This window comes from Trachemys scripta, chromosome 10, assembly GCF_013100865.1.
Source record: "Trachemys scripta elegans isolate TJP31775 chromosome 10, CAS_Tse_1.0, whole genome shotgun sequence".
Lineage (NCBI taxonomy): Eukaryota > Metazoa > Chordata > Testudines > Emydidae > Trachemys > Trachemys scripta.
This window is the reverse complement of record NC_048307.1, coordinates 35,736,594-35,756,254: the sequence shown is the minus strand read 5'-3', so window position 1 is coordinate 35,756,254 and position 19,661 is coordinate 35,736,594. Positions and strand designations below refer to the sequence as shown.

General features: G+C 54.3%; 2 protein-coding genes across 2 annotated transcripts in view; one reads left to right on the top strand and one right to left on the bottom strand.

The window, feature by feature from the left end:
• METTL26 (methyltransferase like 26) overlaps positions 1-7,874 on the top strand; it is a 19,041-nt gene extending 11,167 nt beyond the window's left edge. The window contains exons 2-6 of the mRNA XM_034784636.1: positions 3,232-3,394; positions 4,352-4,411; positions 5,165-5,232; positions 5,908-5,986; positions 6,834-7,874. Coding sequence (XP_034640527.1) covers positions 3,232-3,394; positions 4,352-4,411; positions 5,165-5,232; positions 5,908-5,986; positions 6,834-6,881 — 418 coding nt within the window. The 3' untranslated portion in view covers positions 6,882-7,874. The remainder of the gene's footprint in view (positions 1-3,231; positions 3,395-4,351; positions 4,412-5,164; positions 5,233-5,907; positions 5,987-6,833) is intronic.
• Positions 7,875-10,541: 2,667 nt separating this feature from the next.
• WFIKKN1 (WAP, follistatin/kazal, immunoglobulin, kunitz and netrin domain containing 1) lies at positions 10,542-17,819 on the bottom strand. Its single transcript, XM_034784637.1, has 2 exons — positions 17,031-17,819; positions 10,542-12,597 (listed from the first exon to the last, which is right to left on the bottom strand). The coding sequence occupies exons 1-2, from the start codon at positions 17,274-17,276 to the stop codon at positions 11,104-11,106; spliced, it is 1,740 nt and encodes a 579-aa protein (XP_034640528.1). The 5' UTR covers positions 17,277-17,819; the 3' UTR covers positions 10,542-11,103.
• Positions 17,820-19,661: the final 1,842 nt, after the last annotated feature.

The following is a 19,661-nucleotide window of genomic DNA, read 5'->3' as shown; positions in this document are numbered from 1 at the left end:
TGCTCCTCCCCTGACTCTTTGGCTCTGTTTAAGAACTGAGCGCTACGGGCTTTGGGCAGCCCCCATGCCTCCGGACCCTGCGCCACCGGAGCCTGGGAGGGGAAGTGCCCGGCCGGGGGCACAGGGTCCGGAGGCATAGGGGCTGCCCGAAGCCCAAGCGCTACCGGCTTCACGGTTTGCCGGGCAGCCTCCAGACCCTGCGCCCCCGGCTGGGCGCTTCCCCTCCCTGGCTCCAGCTGTGCTGGGGAAGCGCCGGGCGCGGGCGCAGGGTCTGGAGGCTGCCCAGCAAAGCCGGTAGCGCTCGGGCAGCCCTTTTCGTGCGGCTGGGAGTGGGAGGGAGGAAGGGGCGGAGTTGGGCGGGGCTGGGGTGGGGAATGGGCGGGGCCAGGGCCCCGTGGAGGGTCCTCTTTTTTTATTTGTTAAATATGGTAACCCTACTCACACTTTTTTCAGAGCAACTGCTGCAAAGTGGTTGTTACAGAAGTATTTTGCAATTTCAACAGCATTAGTGTTTATTTCTGGAACACTGAAGTCTTTTGCTAGGGGGTGCATCAAATGAGCACTGCAGTCCTTAAGAGAGATGTATGAAATAAAAAAGTTTACCAACCTGAAGATCCTGCAAGTTCAGACATGTTCCTTTCATCATCTTCAACGCAGCTTCCTCCTGAGAAGGAACGGGTCTCATGATGTTTCATTTGGGCAACCAGGCCTTGCATTTCTTTGTTGCACTGTTTGCATTTTGCACGCATACCTGTCTTACCTGTAGAGGAACTTCATTAAAATATTCCCAAACTGGGTCTCTTTTACGGCTTGCTACCATTATTGGTTTTCCCTTCTAGTGAGAGAATGATATGGTAGATCTCAAATCAATGAAGGCTACACTCAGAAAGACCTCAAGACTTCTGGAATATGCTGCTCAAACAGTTTCACTTTTGTTTCTACTGCCTGTCCCTCCCTTCTCACATTTATCTCCAGACTTCTTCTCCTTGTCTAGATCTATTCTGCCCCCAACAATCTTCTATTCGTTGAACTTTTTGAAACTTTGCACTTTTAGCGAGAGGTAAGGGATTGACTCTGTGTACTCAAATGTGCAGAGGGACAATAGGGTTGAGGTCTGTTATTTCTCACCTCTATATATTATGTATTTAAAAACATTTTTGCTGTTAACAAGCGTGTTATCTCTGGAGACACAAATCTACAGTTTGAGAACTGCAAAATTAAGCATCTCTGATGGTAACTTCTAGACTGAGCACTGAGTCCCGTTGGGTAGATAGAAAGATTAACCTAAATAATCTATACAGAAGACCCTGGAACCCCATAAAATTGGGTCCCTAATCCATGAACTACTGGAACTCATTTACAAAACTTTTCTTAAACATTACATGAATATATTGTCTCATACTATAGAATTAGAATTTATAATCCCTATTCCGTGATGAGATATCTTTGAGCTATAAGGTATCTTAAATAAATAAATGGCGATATCCTCTCTCCTAGAACTGGAAGGGACCTTGAAAGGTCATCAAGTCCAGCCCCCTGCCTTCACTAGCAGGACCAAGTACTGATTTTGCCCCAGATCCCTGAGTGGCCCCCTCAAGGATTGAACTCACAACCCTGGGTTTAGCAGGCCAATGCTCAAACCACTGAGCTAGGTTTTTTCCTCAAAAAGCATTTTATCCAAAAAATCCGTTTTTTTTTTTTTTTTAATAATTGATTTTTATCTATCCTGGTTCTCCCCTTAAGCTGTATTCACATCTTATCAGTGGCGAGACCTTTTGTTATATGTTGTTTGTTATCAGATGCATCTGCTATAAATCAGCAACCTGCTCCTGCTAGCCCTGCCACACACCAGCAAGAACTCAGCTTGACTCTCAGAGCCCAGGCTGAGAGTGCAGGGCTGACAGGTAGAAAAACCGTTATTTCACTCATAGGCTGAAGACATGGGCTGTGTGGGCCATTGAGCCACAAATGCAGGGACCCTGGGTGCTCTTTTTAGAGACGCATTTCAGCACTTATAGCACATCTTGCATTTTGAAATTGCTTTGCAAAATTAAGTATTCCTCACAACACCCTGGAGAGGTTGCTAACTACATCGTCTGATGCCCCCTTTTACATACAAACAGGTTTTCTGTTACTGTAGTGACTGAAGGCCCCAACCAAGCTCAGGACTCTGTTGTGCTAGGCTCAGGACATTTGCACAGTAAGAGAGAGTCCCTGCTCCAAAACGAGACCAAGGAGTTCAACCCCACCTTTAGAGTGCCTTGGTTGTGGGGTGTCTGGTGGTGATTTTCAGAAGTGCTGAGCTGCTGCAGTTTCATTATTAACTTCAGCAGGAGATTGGGGTGCCCAGAGTCTCTGGAAATCTGCCCCTTCGTTTACTCCTAATTGGAAACCCAAAACGTGAGGCACTCTGTTAGAAGCTCCTTTTTAGAACAGAGGAAGTGATCTGCCCGCAGCTGCTGGAGAGAGGGGGCTGGGGTGCAATTTCCACAGCAGTCCGCCCTGGATTTAACAATAGGTTAAACTTTCTGCGCAGGATTATGAAAGAGAGTGACCTGAATGGGAGGCTGGAAGGAGAGAGCTCCGCTTTAACCTGGGGGCCTGGAGGAGGCTCTATGGCAAAGGGAGAGAGAATGGCTGGTCTTCATAATAACAACGCCTATGAGAGGGGACAGCTAGGGAAGTGGGGCCTGTTTTCCTAATCAACAGCAGGAAGGGAATTCCATGCTGGGGAAAGAAGTCCTGGAGTGCAAAGGTCTCTAGTTATCTAACCAGCTCCAGCCCCTGCCCGAGAACTCCTTGCTGAGCTGCAGGGTTGCTTCCCCAGTGACACAGAGGTTAGGGGTGGGATTTGCATTTGCAGAAGCACTCGGGTTTGGCCCAACTTTGTTCCCCTGACTCCAGTGCTGGCCCTGGCCCAACCCCCACCATCCCAGCTGGGGCTAGCTGACTCTCTTCTCAGTCAGTGATGCAGATGGTGAGCTCTATGGGGCTGTCTCTTACAGTGTGTCTGTACAGCATTAGCACCATGAGGCCCTGGGAGCTCAGTCACTGATATAATAGTGCTGATGGCAGTCCTGGGTTAGATTGCCCCCTGCTGGATGAAAGAAGGCAGGTGCTCCCCTGGAGTGGGAGTGGCATGTGCTGGTTCTGTGGCTGGGAACTGGTACTTTTGCAGTGCTTGGGTCTGGCGTGCCTATCAAGCAGGCGCTCTCCTTTTTCCCCCTGCAGCATCTCTGCGTTCATTGCGGCGCTGAGAGTCAGGAACGTGAGGCCACCGATTTTCCTGGACTCATCCCAGAGCTGGGAGACATGGGGTGGCATGAGGCCCAACACGCTGGATCTCATCGTCAACATAAACATGATGCACATCTCTGAGATGAGGTGCACTGAGGTGAGGGCCCTTCCTTCCCTGACCCTTTGCCTGGGGCTGTGGGAATTCCCTGGACCCCGTTGGGCTGGGCAGACGGTCTCTGCCCACAGAGTATAGTCATGCTCTAGCTGCCTGGCATCTCAGCTGGCCTTTCCTGAATCTTAGCTTTGGGTAACCAATATTCTGAAGAGCTGTGGTGCCATCTAGTGGATTATAGATACTTATTCCCTGATATTATCCCTTCTAATTCCTGTCCTAGATCCCAGAGCATTTTACAGACATTGATGAACTCAGTCTCACTAACCCTGGGGGCAGGGCAGTGCTTTTATTCCCTTGGACAGATGGGGAAACTGAATTATGTGGCATCTGAAGTAACCTGCCTATGGTCCTCACTCCCAGTCCTGTGCATTTAACTCCAAGCCCATCCTTGGGGGACAAATCTTAGACTCTTTCCCATTGGTTAATCCTCATGTTTGCTCACAACATCCCCAGGGTATATGCAGGGTCCCATGTTAGAATGAGAGCGAATGAGCTTGAACTGATTCTAGATATCCCCACCCCCTTGTGGCTCCATGGTCTCAGATCACTTACAAACCTCTGTGTATGCTCACAAATGGGCTGTGATGGGGCACGCAATATGTACCAGCAAACAAGCTGAGAATCCTTCTCTCCGATGCTGGAACCAGACGGGACAGGTGGAGCCATTTTTATTTTTTGGTTTAGCATCCGCTTCGTAAGGGTGAGAGGGCCCCTTGTGCCACACTAGGAATACTGGAGCTGGCTCACGCCCAGAGTCATGTGCTGGGACGCTGAGGGGCAGGTTGGGGAGGAACACGATCAGCCATGAAAATGAGGGAAAAGGTGGTCACTGTCTGCCCCTAGTGGGCGCTGGGAGAGGCCCAGCCATTGCACACTTGGCATGCACCCAGTTTCTTGCACCTGGGGGCTCCATCCTTTATTGCGTTTCTGTTTCCCTAGGGTTTGTTCAAAGGAGCAGGGAAGCTGCTGAAACCCAAAGCTATTCTGATCACCTATGGGGTAAGCAATGGTCCCTTTGTGGGCACAGCCCAGCTGGGCTTGGACGCTCTGTGTGCCAGCAGTCCAGCGGGTGTTAGAGTCCCAATGGGCGGGTGGAATGAACGCAATGGGTGCTGTGTGTCTGGGTCAGGGGGTGAGTCTGTTTGTTAGCTGGGCACAGCCAGTGAGGGGTTAAGCTAGAGCCACTGGGGGCTGGATTGGCACGCTGGGTGCTGAGCACTTCTGAAAATCTGGCCCTGAGTGTGTGCTGAGCCCTGGGCAGCCTCCCTTTCCGGCCCAGGTACTTCAGCATAGGTGGCCCTGCTCACAGTTTCTGCTTTCTGGTTTGTACGTTTGATTGCTCCCACAAGGTTTTACACACATGTCCTAGTTGGAACACAAGATTCCCCCCTGCTTAGGACTTGAACGCTCTGCTTCCATCCCCTCATCTCAGGAGCTTGTCCCCTCGTGTGAGCAAAATCCCCACCATCCTCCCCCCTTACGTACACATCTGGGGTGTGGTCTGGCAGGCAGTGCTTCACCCGGACCATATTGGCCTGGGTGGTTCATGGGTCCAGGTCTGTCTGCTGACCTTGGTGTTTTTCCATCTCAGCTCTCTAATTTCTCCCCTGCGGTGTTTAGGAGTGGGGTGGGGTGGGGGCTGGGTCCAAGCCTGACCCATTGGGAAATCGCGCCCAGTATGTGGCATCTGGGACGCTGGTGCATGCCTTGAGTTGGCTCTGTAATGAATCCCTTTACATCCTGTCCCCTCAGCCCTATGCCATCAACGGACAGATCAGCCCGCAGAGCAATGTAGACTTCGACTGCTGCCTGAGGCAGAGGTAGGAGAGCTTGGCTCGGGTGTTGGGAGGGAGAGGGGCTGGGCCAAAGGGATCTAACGGCCCAGATGCCCTGTGGCCACAGGGCAGGCGCTCTTTGACATGGACGGGGACCCAGACTCAGCAGGCATCTGCAAAGATCTAGGTCCCAGTTGCCTGGGAAGTGGGGCAGGGTTGGAGAACTGGCCTTCCACCAGCTTAGACCCAGCCAGTCCCCTGCCCCATCCACAGTCTGTTATGCAGCTGGGTCTCCACCCCCAAAGGGAAGGCTGCTTCCTTGGGTGGGCCCACTGCACCCCCATATTTCACAGGGCACAGCCTTGCCCCATCATAGGCAGCATGCGGCACCTTGGCTGGTTTTGTCCTCATGCCTTTGAGTCTGCTCCAGCCACTGATTGACCGAGGGGCTGAAAACATTACCCACAATACTCCTCTTCCAGTGCTCATCCAGCCGCCATGCCATGGCTGGTGCATTCTGGGGGCGACCCCAGTCCTGGGCAAGAACCCCAGACAGGATCTCCTGAGGGCGTCTGGATCCCCGGGGCTGCCGCTGTCCTAGCCCCCTTAGTGGGGGAGGGGTTGCCTCTGAACCCCAGAGTCCGAGAGCCCTCAACACTGTGGGGGCCCATGTGGTGGGAATGACATGTTTGCCAAATGTTTGGTCTCTCTCCTTGGCAGAAACCCGGCCTGGGGCCTTCGGGACACGGCTCTGCTGCAGCAGCTGGCCGAGGCCAACGGGCTGTGTCTGGAGAGGATGGTGGGTGCCCAGAGCTGCACTGCACTGGCTTCCCATATACCAATTGGCCTGAGTGAGAGCCCAACAGGGGCCTGGGATCCCACATACAGGGGGATATTGCTAGGAGTGTGGGATTGTCCACCCTTCAAAGCACGCCTTGGGGTTCCCCTGCCAGAGCTGGGCAGACCGGGCCCTGCTTTACGGCTTGGCCTAAGGTGGCACTTCTAACACTGGGAACAGGCCCGGCTCTTGGGACAGGATTAGAACCCAGGACCAGGCAGCACCACAGTAGGAGCGCCACTGGCACTGGTGTCTGCAGATAGTTCCCTCCCACAGCCAGCTGTGTTCTCTGGCCCCTCACTTCATAGCTGTGTAGGGGAAGCACCATTCCTTCTCTGCAGCAAAAGTCTGAGTCCGTTCCCTTTTGGGCCCTGGGGCACAAGGGAATGATATGAACCAGGTCCACCTGCAGTGCTCCCCCTGCCCATAGCAGAATCTGGTTGGTGATGGAGGGCTGGCCTCTCTCCAGTGCTTTTGTGGGTGTAGCAGAGGTCTGGTGTGATTTGATCATAGGAGGGCTAGGGCCAGAGCAACTGTGAGCTCCCCCTGCATCCAATGTGCCCACATCATTCCCTGCAGTGCTTCCTGCTGGAGAGGCTGAGGCTGGCATAGCTGCGAGCTCCCTCTGCGTTCCCTCCAGCGCCTTCTACTGGAGAGGCTGGGGCTGGAGTCTTCCCATTTCCTCCTCCCAAGCATTGATGGCCTTTGGCGCTCTAGCGCTTGTACACAGCGAGCTGGAGCCAGGCTGCCTGGCAAACAGGCCTCTTGGTGCTGCTGCAGAGCTCTAACTTTGGCTTTGTGCTTCTAGGTGGACATGCCTGCGAACAACAAGTGTCTCATTTTCCGCAAGCAGTGACCTGCAGAGCCCACCCCAGGGGCCAGCTGCCTGCTGAACTGCACCCCACGGCTTTTCAGTGTCCATAGCGCTCTGTGGGTCTTTTTGTGGAGACGCCCTGCCGGAGACGCACCGCTGGGATTGATACTGACTGACTTTATGTGGATGCTGCTGCTAATGTGTGGTGGAGGGGCTGTATTCTATGTAGCTCACGCTCCCTCCCCCCAAAGCCTCCAGGGATGAGGCCACAAAACCAGGGTCTCTATCGCAAGCTCATCTGCGCTGCTTGCTTCTACCTATCTGAGCTGATCAGGTCTTGACAGAACTACAGCAGCCTATTGTCATGCCCCAAGGGGTGAGGGGACTGGATGAGGAATAAGCCACCTAAGTGGATACACAGCTTGGGTCACCTCTCCCACTGGGATGTAGCCTCTGCAGTCGATCCAGTCTAACCATCTCTCTTGGTGACTGTTCCACAGCCCCCATGGGCCTCGGCCTCGTTTTAGTTACACGCTGCAGTTCTTTATTTTTCTTTGCTCAAGCTGTATGTTCCCTGAGTTCGAAAATCGGCAGTGCCGTTTGGCTACCTACTAAGTGGCTTGGTTTCAGGAGCTGAGCACCCACGGCTCCTATTGACTTGAGCAGGTGCAAGAGCCTCTGACCCCACACCAACTTATTTAGGGGCCTCACCTTCAGGTACGCCGGTCCTGATAGACTGGCCCTAGAAGCTGTCGTGCCTAGCTGTGTGTGGAAGGGGAGCATGAAACAACCCGCAGGCTGGCTCGTTGGCCAGTGTGAATGCCTTCCACCCTCCCCCCACGAGCCCCCGCTTTGTGAGCAATCCCAGGCTAGGCTGCCAAGGACATAATGTGAACGGAGACTAAAATATAGGGGTGGGATTTTTCCAAAGTGCCTATGTGATTTAGGGGTATAGGTCCCATCACTGCTTGAAGGGAATTTGGCTCCTAAATCACATGGGCACTGTGGAGAATCTCACCCTAGCTACTGTACTTTTTTTTTTTTTAAAGTCCTGCATGGTTGCTATAGGTTGTGTGGGGCAGGGGCTCCCTCTAGCGTTTGAGTGTGGCACTGCATTGATTTGGGTTTCAAGCGGGGCGGGGGGGCAAGACCAGTTCCTCCAAGGAGGCTGCTGCACTGGATCATGTGGCCTTTGGCACAATAAAGAAGTTGCTTTTGCTGATGTCTGCATGAGGTTGGCTAGAGTGTGTGTTTCTGCAGCCCAGGTCTAACACAGGGCTTTGTTTTCCAAGGGGGGGGGGGGGTTAGCTGCAGCCACCCCCAGGGCTGGCAAAGCATTTCACTCACGCAGCCTGACCCCCAGCCAACCCGAGGCTTACTCAAGGTCCCTGGGGTGGGAGAGAGGGGGCACTCTGGGTGCTCAGAGGTCATGCAGGGAGTCTTCACCATTGGCTGGTGCTGCCAGGAGGCAAGAGGGGGATGTGGATTTTCTGGGCATGCAGTGATGTTGGGGAGTAGAGGGAGATGGCTGCAGGCAGGGCTTCACCCCAGCTCCTGGCATCACCCCTTGCCCCCTAGGGTAGGTTTCCTGCTCTTTTGTGCAGCAGGTAGATTGTGAGCACTGAGGGGAGCTCCAGCCACCCTCCTGGGTGGAGGCCATGAGCAGCTGCTCAGAGGTGCTGTTTCCAGGGGACCCCAGCATGGAAGGGGGAATAATGCTGCTGAGGAAGAGCAGCTAATGCAGAAGGTTCTGTCTACAGGCCATGGGCGTGAACATGCCTGGGTTGGTGCAGGGCAGCTTGCATGAGGTGGTGCAGAGGCAATAGGGACCCTCACAGCAGCTTCTTGCGGGGGCGTTGTTGGGTGAGTCTGAAAGCTGCCTTATAACCCAGCTTGGGAGCACAGGCCACGATGTGCTGGGGCTGCTATGGGGCTCAGGAGCCTGCTTCCACGAGGCTGGGTCCAGCCTGGCCCAGGGCAGTAGTAAGTGAAATGAGGCTCCCTCATGCTCTGAGGGTTCCTGACTAGTGTGGCTCCATCCCAGGCCAGTAGCCCCATGCCCCGAATAGTCTCAGCAGCAGGGACTGAAGGAGGCTCTCTTCCCCCCGCCCCCCAACTGCCAAAGGGGTCAGTCGTGCTGTTGAAGGGGAAATTTGCCCTCTGCTGTACCTATAGTTAGAGAGAACCTGCCACATGTGGGGGTTAATGGAGGCAGTGCGGCCTAGTACATAGAGCACTGGTCTGGGACTCAGGGACAATTGGGCAACTCACGTCACTGCCCCATGCCTCAGTTTCCTCACCTGTAAAGGGGGATCATGATACAGACCTTGGAAAAGTGCTGAGAGATCGATGCCTGGAATGATCTACAGAGGCGTAAGGTTGTGTTATTGGACCTGGCCCACCTTGCTGCAGAAGCCTCCTGTGCCCAGCGTATGGCTCTGCACCAAAGGGCCTTTGCCACCCTCTCGTTCTGCCAGTTCTCCACGGCCAGGCCGGCTGATGTTCACCCCATGGTGTCACTGTCTCTATACCAAAGGGGGTAGGCCTGGAGCTCTGCCCAAAGCAATGCTTCCCCATGGGCCTGATCTCTGTAAGGACACCACCCTTTGGAGAGGCAGGAAAAGGGGGTGATCTGCCTCTCTCCCAGCAGTAAGGCCAGGTCCCAGTGAATTACACTATGGAGCAGTGCCATGGGTCTGGAGTAGCTGCCTCGTGGAACTCACGCCATAGCATCCAGAGACTGGTCTGGTCTGGCCCATGCTGTAAAAATCTCAGCACCCTTGGCGGGGAGGGGGCTGGCTCCTTTCTATTCCCCCCACCTTTCCCCAGTCTCCTGGAGAGCTCCACAGGTGGCAGGCTGTGGGCACAACCAACACTCACCGTTTGGTGGGAGTGGTGCTGATTTTTAATCCCTTTCTCTCTGGTGCTCAGGGGAGCCCTGAGCCTTTCTCCCAGGGCCTGGTTTCTAGTAGAGTGGGCCTGGGGGGGAGGGGGAGGAACACTTTCCAGCCTTCCCTCACTGCAGCAAGCAAGCGCTCCCTGTCCAAGCCAGGACTCAGTGTCCTCACACGGCCGGGCACCATGCACACAAGGGGTGTTGGGCCTGCACAACCCCAGACCTAGGTAGATAGGCTTGAGTGCCCCCTACTGGCACCTTTGCAATGGGTGAGCTAGATGCAGCTGTCTGGCTTGTAGTGAGCACTCCCAGCTCAGGGGGCTGGCAGACTCCAGCTTCAGGCACCGGACTAGACCAGGTGAGCTCCAGGTTACTTTGGCCCCTCAGGCAGGGCTGCAAGGGGAGGGGCAGGCAGCAGGAGCGCCTCAGCAAAGGGCTTTCTGCACTTGCAGCCCTGGGGCTTTCTTTAGCACTAGGGGGCTCCCCTGCCAGCCCCCTCAGGGCAGGGAGGAGGCCCCGTGCCTAGGAACAAGCCAGAGCCTGCATGGCTTCCCTCTGGTCGCTCTGTAGCATGCCGCTGCCCAGCAGGAGGGCAGAGAGCAGGGCAAGACCCACCCCTGCCCCCTGGCAGTTCACGCAGGGCTAAGTTTAGCACCCACCCTGGCCTTGAGCCTTCCCCCACAGAAGCCAAGGGGGGATTGGATGATTTAGCCTAGTCCAACTGCAGCACGCGGCCCGGACTCTGATGACTGTGCCTTGTGATTGTTCTAAGCATGGGAGAGTCAGCAACCACCTCCCCTCCGGGTCACACTTTTATTGGTAGAGTCTGGCCTCAAAAGGGTACATGGGGCAAGATGTGTGGACAGATAAATTACAAGATAGACAGACAGACAGACAGAGGTAGGTCTGGATAGAATCAGGCTCGTCACCACCACTGTCTAGGAATTAAACCAACCCGTTACATGCAGAAATACCAGGCAGTGGAGGTGGCCATGGAGTTCTGTGGGAGCATCTCGACTGACCCCAAGGGGGGAGGGTTTGGGGAGCAGGCAGCTCCCCCAGGGATTGCCCCCTGGGAGGCTCATAGCTGTGACTAGCTCAAGAGAGGATGGCAGGGACTGTCTATTTAGCCCTGTGGCTCTCACACTTTTGTACTGGTGACCCCTTTCACAGAGCAAACCTCTGAGTGCACCCTCCCCCCCTTATAAATTAAAAACACTTTTTTATATATTTAACACCATTATAAATGCTGAATGCAAAGCAGGGTTCAGGGAGCAGGCTGACCGCTTGTGACCCCCTGAGGGGTCCCAACTCCCCCTTTGAGAACCCCTGATTTAGCCTGACTCTCCCCTTCCTTGGGCTGCACCTCTAGTCCTGGAACCTGTTGAGGAGCTCGCAGGTTTTCTTCTCAATCAGCTCATAGATCTTCTTCACGCGCTTGTCGTTGGCAGCTCGGACGTAGCTGTTGGGGTCCAGAACGGCCATGCCGTCATGCACCTCCCCCATGATAATGAGGGGCCCATCCTCTGTGGTCATGTTGGGGCAGGGGCAACTCCAGTCCATGTCGCTCAAGGTGACCTCCAGGTACTTGATGTTGAAGAACTTGAGGCCCATCTTCTCATCCTTGAGTATGTCCTCGAGGGCGAAGCGGGCGATGCCAGAGTCCTGGTCCTCGATGATCTCCATGAGCCGGCCCACAATGGCAAAATCGCTGCGGCACAGGCTTAGCACCATCTTGCTCTTGAGCCGGCAGGCCTTGCACTGCAGGGTCTTAGGGAAGGGGCAGGCGTCCTCACAGGTCTCCTTGCTCTCAAAGTTGTTGTCATTGCCCTCGCAGCCGCCGTAGACGAAGGAGTGGCACTGCTTCATCAGGTGGTTGTAGGCCCAGCGGGCCTCCCAGTTCTTGCAGGGCCCCTGCACCATGGGCAGGGTGCACATGTTGACGGCGCTGCTGACACAGGCCAAGCGGCACGCCTCGTAGGTCTCAAAGTGATTCTGGTTGGCACCGCAGCCACCGTAGCGGAAAGTAGCGCATGACCCCTTCTTGGGGTCAAAATGCCAGCGCACCTGCTGAGCCTCGCATTCCCTCTTGTCAGGCTCCTTCAGACACTCGGTGGCTGGGACCTGCTGGGTGCTGGGTGCCCTGGGCTCCACCCCGGAGGGCTCTCTCTTGATGATGGAGAGGGGGAAGTCGGCCCGGAGGAGGCCGGCGGAGTTCCTGGCTGTGCAGGTGTAGATGCCGGTGTCTTCGAGCTGGGCGTTGTAGATGACCAGCTGGCCGATATTTGTGACCACCACATTGCCATACATCTGGTCAGGCCGCATGATGAAGTTCTCTTGGTGGTCGCTCTGCTTCTCCCAGGTGATGTCTGGCCGGGGCCGCCCGCTCACGTCGCAATGGAAGCTGACGGTGCCACCCACATAGACCGACTGGTGGAAGGGATTGTTGTAGAGGGCTGGGGGGATGGGCACCTCAGCAGCGGCTCCGGGCGTGGGGTGAGCCGTGGTCTCCAGCGGCACTGGGCTGGTGTTCGGCCAGGTGAAGATGTACTTGCATGGCACCACGCTGAGGCTGATGCCCCGGATACAGGCCTCTGCATCCATGTAGCACTTGTTGTAATACGTGAGCCCATCTGAGGCGCATGTGAAGTTGGGCTCCTTCTCACACCTGTCCTTGCACTTGCAGATGGGCTGCCCGTCCCAGATGTCGCAGTCTGAGCCCTGCTGGGTGCACACAAAGCTCTCACACGAGGCCTCCTGCGCCAGCTCCAGGGATGAGACACTGTCGTCGGCATAGCGGGCAGCCACACAGCTCCGCAGGCCACAGACATTGGTGCAGCACTTCTCAAAGCCTTCACAGTCCTACAGGAGAGCAATCAGCAGCAGGCTTAAAACCAGCATCCTCACTGCCATTAATACCCCACTTTTATACGCTTACGTTAGCTATCAACCACTTCCACCCACAACTGGAATGCAGCCACCTCTGGGGAGGCACGCTGGCAGCTATTTAACAGCACACAGCAATACTATGCTACAAAGATTCTGCATCCGTTGGAAACTGCAGGGGGATTTAGGAATGGAATTTCAGCAGGAAACATCCCTGCTTCTTAACGAAAGGCCCAGAGGAACATCACAGGCCTTCAGCCTTGCATTTCCTAGGGCAAGTGAAAGATCAAGGCACTGAAGGAGCATTCAAGGAAGACAAGGCCATTGCAGAGAAACTAAATGATTTTTTTGCATGGGTTTTCACTGCAGAAGAGATGGGGAGATCCCCACAGGCGAGCCATTCTTTTTAGGTGACAAATCTGAAGAACTGTCCCAGATTGAGATATTAGTAGAGGAGATTTTGAAATGACTGGATAAATGAAACACTAGTAAGTCAGCAGGACCAAATGGCGTTCACCCAAGAGTTCTAAAAACTAAAATATGAAATTGCAGAACTACTAACAATGGTATGTAACCTATCACTTAAATCAGCCTCTGTACCAGATGACTAGAGGGTAACTAATGCAACACCTGGTTTTAAAAAAGGCTTCAGAGGCGATTCTGGCAATTTCAGGCCAGTAAGCCTAACTTCAGCACCAAGCAAATTGGGTGATGTTATAGTAAAGAACAGAATTCTCAGACACATAGATGAACACAGCATACTGGGGAAGAGTCAACACGGCTTTTGTAAAGGGAAATCATGCCTCACCAATCTATTAGAATTCTTTGAGGGAGTCAACAAGCATGTGGACAAGGGTGATCCAGTCAATATAAAGTATGTGGACTTTCAGAAAGCCTTTGACAAGCTCCTTCACCAAAGGCTTGTAAGCAAATTAATCAATCGTGGAATAAGAGGGATCAGTCTCATGGATCAGTACCTGGTTAACCGATAGGAAACAAAGAGTAGTCAGAAATGATCAGTTTTCACAATGGAGAGAGGTAAGTAGTGGGGTCCTCCCAGGATCTGAACTGGGACCAGTGTTGTTCAACATATTCATATATAATCTGGAAAAGGGGGTTAACAGTGAGATGGCAAAGTTTGCAGTTAAGTCCAAAGCTGACTGCAAAGAGTTACAAAGGGATCTCACAAAACTGGGTGGCTGGGTGACAAAATGGCAGATGAAATTCAATGTTGATAAGTGCAGAGTAATGCATTTTGGAAAAAAATAATCCCAACTATACATACAAAATGATGGGATCTAAATTAGCTGTTACTACTCAAGAAAGGTCTTGGAGTCATTGTGGACAGTTCTCTGAAAACATCCACTCAGTGTGCAGGGGCAGTCAAAATAGACTGTGAGGAATCATTAGGAAAGGGATAGATAATGAGACAAAAATATAATGCTGCTATATAAATCCATAATACACCCACACCTTGAATACTGTGTGTAGACCTGTCGCCCCATCTCAAAAAAGATATATTAGAATTGGACAAGGTGCAGAGAAGGGCAACAAAAGTGAATAATGGTATGAAGCAGCTTCCATATGAGGAGAGATTAAAAAGACTGGGACTGTTCAGCTTAGAAAAGAGACAACTAAGGGGGGATATGATAGAGGTCTATAAAAACATGAATGGCGTGGAGAACGCGAATAGGGAAGTGTTATTTACCCCTTCACGTAATGCAAGACCTAGGGGTCACACGATGAAATCAATAGGCAGCAGGTTTAAAACAAACCTAAGGAAGTACTTCACACAATGCAAGTCAACCTGTGGAACTCTTTGCCAGGGGATGTTGCAAAGACCAAAACTATAACTGGGTTCAAAAAAGAACTAGATAAGTTCCTGAAGGACAGGTCCAGCAATGGCTATTAGCCAAGGTGGTCAAGAATGCAACCCCATGCTCTGAGTGTCCCTCGCCTCTAACTGCCAGAAACTGGGAGTGGAGGACGGGATGGATCACTGAATAATTGCCCTGTTCTGTTCATTCCCTCTGAAGCATCTGGCACTGGCCACTGTCAGAAGGTATGAATCTGGGCTAGATGCACCATTGGTCTAACCCAGTCTGGCAGTTATTATTAACCATATAATAACTGTCTCCTTTGCGCTCTCCTAGCACCTCCCCTCCATGCAGCTCAGCACACATTGCAAACATTCATGACCTCAGCCTCGTGGTTCCATGGGACCATTCTCCCCATTTTACAGATGGGGGAAATGTAGGTACATGTGAGGGGGTGCTTTGCCCAGAGGGCATGGTGAGCCAATGGCCGAGCTGGGACTAGAGTCCTGGCTCTCAGTCCTACAGACTTCATCATATTCATGAGTCGTGTTCCATAGTGGTTTTTGGCGCTATGGCTTCACACACACATACCCTGCCCCAAGGTGCTAACAGCCGAGCTCTGTGGGGTGCCCCAGGAGTCAGGATTCTATCCCCGCCTACTGTGTGGCGCTATAACTAGGGTCAGCGGGAGAGAGCAATGGGAACACGCCTGTAAAGTCTGTTGAACCTCACAGGCCTGGGGCACCTAGGGTTGCAGGCACCCCCCCCCCAAACTCCCATTGGCTGGGAACCAGCCAATGGGAGTGTGGAGCCGGTACTTGGGGCAGGGGCAGCGTGCAGAGCCCTGTGGGCTCCCCACCTAGGAGCCGGATCTGCTGGCCGCTTCCAGGGCACAGCGCAGTGCCAGGACAGGTAGGCACTAGCCTGCCTTAGCCCTGCAGAACCACCGACCAGACTTTTAACGGCCCAGTTGGCGGTGCTGACTGGAGCCGCCAGGGTCCCTTTTCGACCAGACAACTGGCAACCGTACGGGCAGCCCTGGGGAGGGACAGACTGGGGAGTGAGGGCCTAAAAAAAATACAGCCCTGGCCTAGCTGCGGCCCCCTGAAACACCTCCTCTTTACACCTTCGGGAGGGTGGACTGGGCACCTGGCAGCATCTGAAAGTTATTGTCTTGCAGGGAGCCACTGGGAAGAGCCTAGTGAGGCTGTTTCCTCCCTGCTCTGCAAACCAGCGTGAACCAGCGCCACCTCCCAGCACCAGTCACCCCTGCGGGGCGCTGGGGCACGTGGTCGGCTGCTCACTGCACCGTTCCCCTGGAGCTGGCGGTGAGGGTACAATGCCTGTCGCACAGGGTCCATGGCTGGAATGCCAGCTTGCTCCCCCTTCCCTCTGATGCAGGTAAGACAGGGCCCCCTTATGTGCACCAGGATCTGGGGGCCCTGCTGCTCCTGGGGGTCTGAGCCCCTCTCCCTGCTGCCCCCATGTGGGAGCTAGGATCTGGGGGTAGCCTGCCCTGCTGTGGGGTCTGAACCAGACAACCAGACAGACAAAGGGTGGGCAAAGAAGCAGAGGCACAAAAAGGGGACGTGACTCACCCACGGTCATCCTATAGGTCAGTGGCAGAGCTGGGAATAGAAGCCAGCGCTCTTAGTTCAGTGCCCTAACCACTAGGACACACTGTCTCTCTACTGCAAGCCTCATTGATCACCTACAGCATACGGTGCTCCAGGGTCTGCAACTGGCACCCACATGACACAAAATGAACGCCGGCCCAAATACAGTTTAGAGCCTCCCAGGCCAGAGGAGACCACTGGATCATCTAGATTGACCTGAGGATTTTATCTGGGGGCTCTAGCACTGTGAGTGAGAGTCACACCACTAGGCCATCTGTGGGCCCTCCCTTATGTCTACAGCGTGGGGACAAGCCCCACTGGGCTGGTCCAGGCTGCCTTGCCTACACAATCACATCCACACCTTTTGGCCCTTGAGAATATTGTCCCCAAATCCCCGGCTGATCTGCAGGTGGCTCCTGGCTACTTATTTTCTCTGGCCCAGACCTGGATTCATTGTCAGGCCCTTGTTAAGGCATCTCCCCCACGGGGGAGGCTTTGGCTGTGCCTTTCAAGGAGACACGTCCTGTCTCGCTCAGCCTGCCCGGTATCCCAAAACAGTCAGTGGGATGAAAACTGACCAGCAGCCACAATTCCTCCCCCCACCCCTGAGAACTGCAGCTAGCAAATAAAAACCTGCCTGGATCTGAGCAAGAGGCATCTGCCTGGACAGGCTGAAATCTCACACCCCAGGAGCCTGGGGATGGGTAAGGCTGCAGAACAGGCCCTTGGTTCCTAGGTCTCAGGCAGGACATCACTGCAAGACTGCAGGTGTGCACAAACCTGACTCCCCTCCCCCATGTGCTAATGCAGGGGGTGGGGAGGGAAGAGAGGCCGTAGTGAATAATCCCTCAGGACTAGTAACCCTGGGTGCTTGTGCAGCATCTTACACCAGAGGATCAGTGACCTCGCTGGCCAGGCCTGGACCCTCGAGTGCCAGGGTCACGGTTTGAGCCTGGAGGGGGGAGGCAGAGCTCACCTGGTCAGTGTGGCACTCCCGTTCGCAGGTGCTCTGGGCATCCACCCACAGGTTGGGGTTCAGTTGGTTGGGGCACACTCCCAGATGACTCATTCGGATTGGCTGTAGGCTGGCGCTCTCGGCCAGGACAGGCAGTAGAGACAGGAGCAGTGTGGCCAGCATGGGGTCGGGCTGACCTGCCTCCCGGAGCTGGACCTCCCCTTTTTTCCTCTTTAATCCCCTTCTTCCGAAGCACCAGGAAGGCATTGATTCACGCCAGGCTCCCTCTCCCCAGCCAGGAGGGCTCTTCGCCTTGCGCAGCTACTGACACACAAAAAGAATCACATCCAAAAAGCAACCCGGCACGTGGAGAACCCGGACCTCTGGCTCTACTGTGCCCAGGACAAGCTCTGCATGGGCTCTCTGGAGATGACGCCTGACACACGGTCCGCTTCAGGGGCTGCTTGCTGGCTGCAGAGCCCCCCGAGGCTCTTTAAAGGTCATCTCCCAGCAAAGGGTTTCTGAGAGATCCCAGGGCATGTGCCTCTGGGGGAGGGGGACCGTTAGAAGAGGAGATTCATGCAAAGAAAGGGGAGAAGGGACCATCCATGCGGTTCCCAGATCCCCCCAGACTTCATCCAGCTGGTTTCCCAAGGAGTTCGTTAAACCCCAGCCTCAAATGGGTGTTTGGTTCATAGCCAAGGCTTGAAGCGTGGCTTTAGCCCTCCTGGGCGTGTGGAGCAGTGGAGTATCCCACCGAGTGGCTGTGAGCCTGGTCTGGGGTGTGCCTGTGTGTGTCTGTGGCATGGGGATGGGAGGGGAGGGGAGGCGAGGGGAGGAGAGGAGAGGAAGGCAGGCATGTAACCTGAGTCCACTCCTCTCTCACGGATGTGTCTGGGTGTTTGGAATGGAAAAGCCGCTGACCTCAGACTCTAACCCTGTCTGAGCTGATCGACTGGGCAAACAGTGGGAGAACATCAAAGGGCCTGTGGAGCCTCCAAAGAGCGAGAGGGAAAGGGGGGGAACCTCCAGCCAGGGAGTGAATTCTTACGGGATGAGAAAATCGCCCCAGCACGTTGCCCATTTGGAGTGTGATTGACCATGCCAGGCCCAGTAGCAAGAGACAAGCCCAGACCTTTTGCCAGGTGCCTGGCCAGTTTGCTGAGCTGTTTCCCCTGCTTCCTTTTCATTGGAAAGCTGTTTCCAGGGGCTCAGGGAACTATTTAGGGCTGGAGTGGTGCTCTCCGGGCTCAGTTTGGAAGGGCTGTCAGATACCACGGTGATGGACACCATAGGAGAGCCCGAACTCGGGGTGGGCTCCAGCAACTAACACACTGTGTTTTGATGGGGCCCAGCTTGTGCCAATGAGGGTGGCCCTACAGACATTCTAGTGACTGCTGCTGCCAGGGCAATCCACGGGCGATGACCCAGCTGAGTTGCTCTGAAGGGCAGGGGGAGTTGCTCAGGGACAGGCTCTGTGCTTAGCCATGGCTGGGGGAGCAAGACAGCGGACAATGCCTGCTCGCCAAGGGGCTGCAGTGCATTGTTATGCTGCTAATCCTGAGGCCATTCACAGCCAACTCGGGGCTGCATTGAAAGCACGGGAGCTTCAGCCTTTGTACCCAGCAAGACTGACCCAGCTCTGTGACAGAGGCAGGCCCGTTTGCTACCTCGGCCCCTGTTGGGTGACTGGAGCCAGGAAATAGATAGTCACCCACATGTTACGTGTACCGTCCACCGCCCCACGCAGCACACTAGGAAATGACAACCATACATAGGGGGAAATCCTGAACTGATGTCTATTGGAGTTTGGCCGTTGACTTGCTGGGGGCCTAGCTTACATTGTTTTCCACCCACAGATCTGCCAGCCTAGCACACAGAGGGGCCAGCACTGTTATCCCCAGTGGGAAACAGGACCCTCAGGGAGGTCAAGCGATACTAGGGGCAGCTGACCAAGGCCTCGTATAGTACACACTGAGGCTGAATTTCAAGCCTTCCTAGCCAAAGGGGGAGCTGCGATACCTGGAGCTTTGTTTGCCTGGTCCCCGTCATCCTAGCTGGCAAGCCAAAGAGCTGGAGTGTGAGGGCTGCACCCAGATCTGGAGAGGAGGGACTGCGTAACTCTAATGGAGAAACCCAGTCAAAATGCTGTGTGCTGTGTCCAATGCATCCATCTTCTTTCCAGCACATGCACAGCTGCTACCAGAGGCTGCATCCTTGAGACACGGGAACAACAGGTGACCGCTTCTGGTCAAGCCTCTGCTGGATCTAATGGTTGTAAGGAGCAGCTGATGAGCAGGCTTCCGGAGGCACGATGAGAGGAGGACCAGCTCACTGCCCAAGAGATGGCTTGGCTCAAAGGATCAGCCCCTTGGAGTGAGAGACTAAGCTCTTTAATGAGACCAGTATGGTCAGCACCTGGCTGGATGCCAACAATGCCAATGAAGAAGGAGAAGGAGAAGGTGGCGACCTGGTAGTGGACTGAGCATAGTTTTGGGAACCAGGGATTCCTGGTTTATTTTCTCCAGCTCTACTCTGGACTCCCAGGGTGATCCTGAGCAGGCACTGCCCATCTCTGGGCCTCAGTTTCCCCATCCATAAAACAAAGCTAATGATCCTGATCTCCCCCCTGGACTGCTATGAAGACTCATT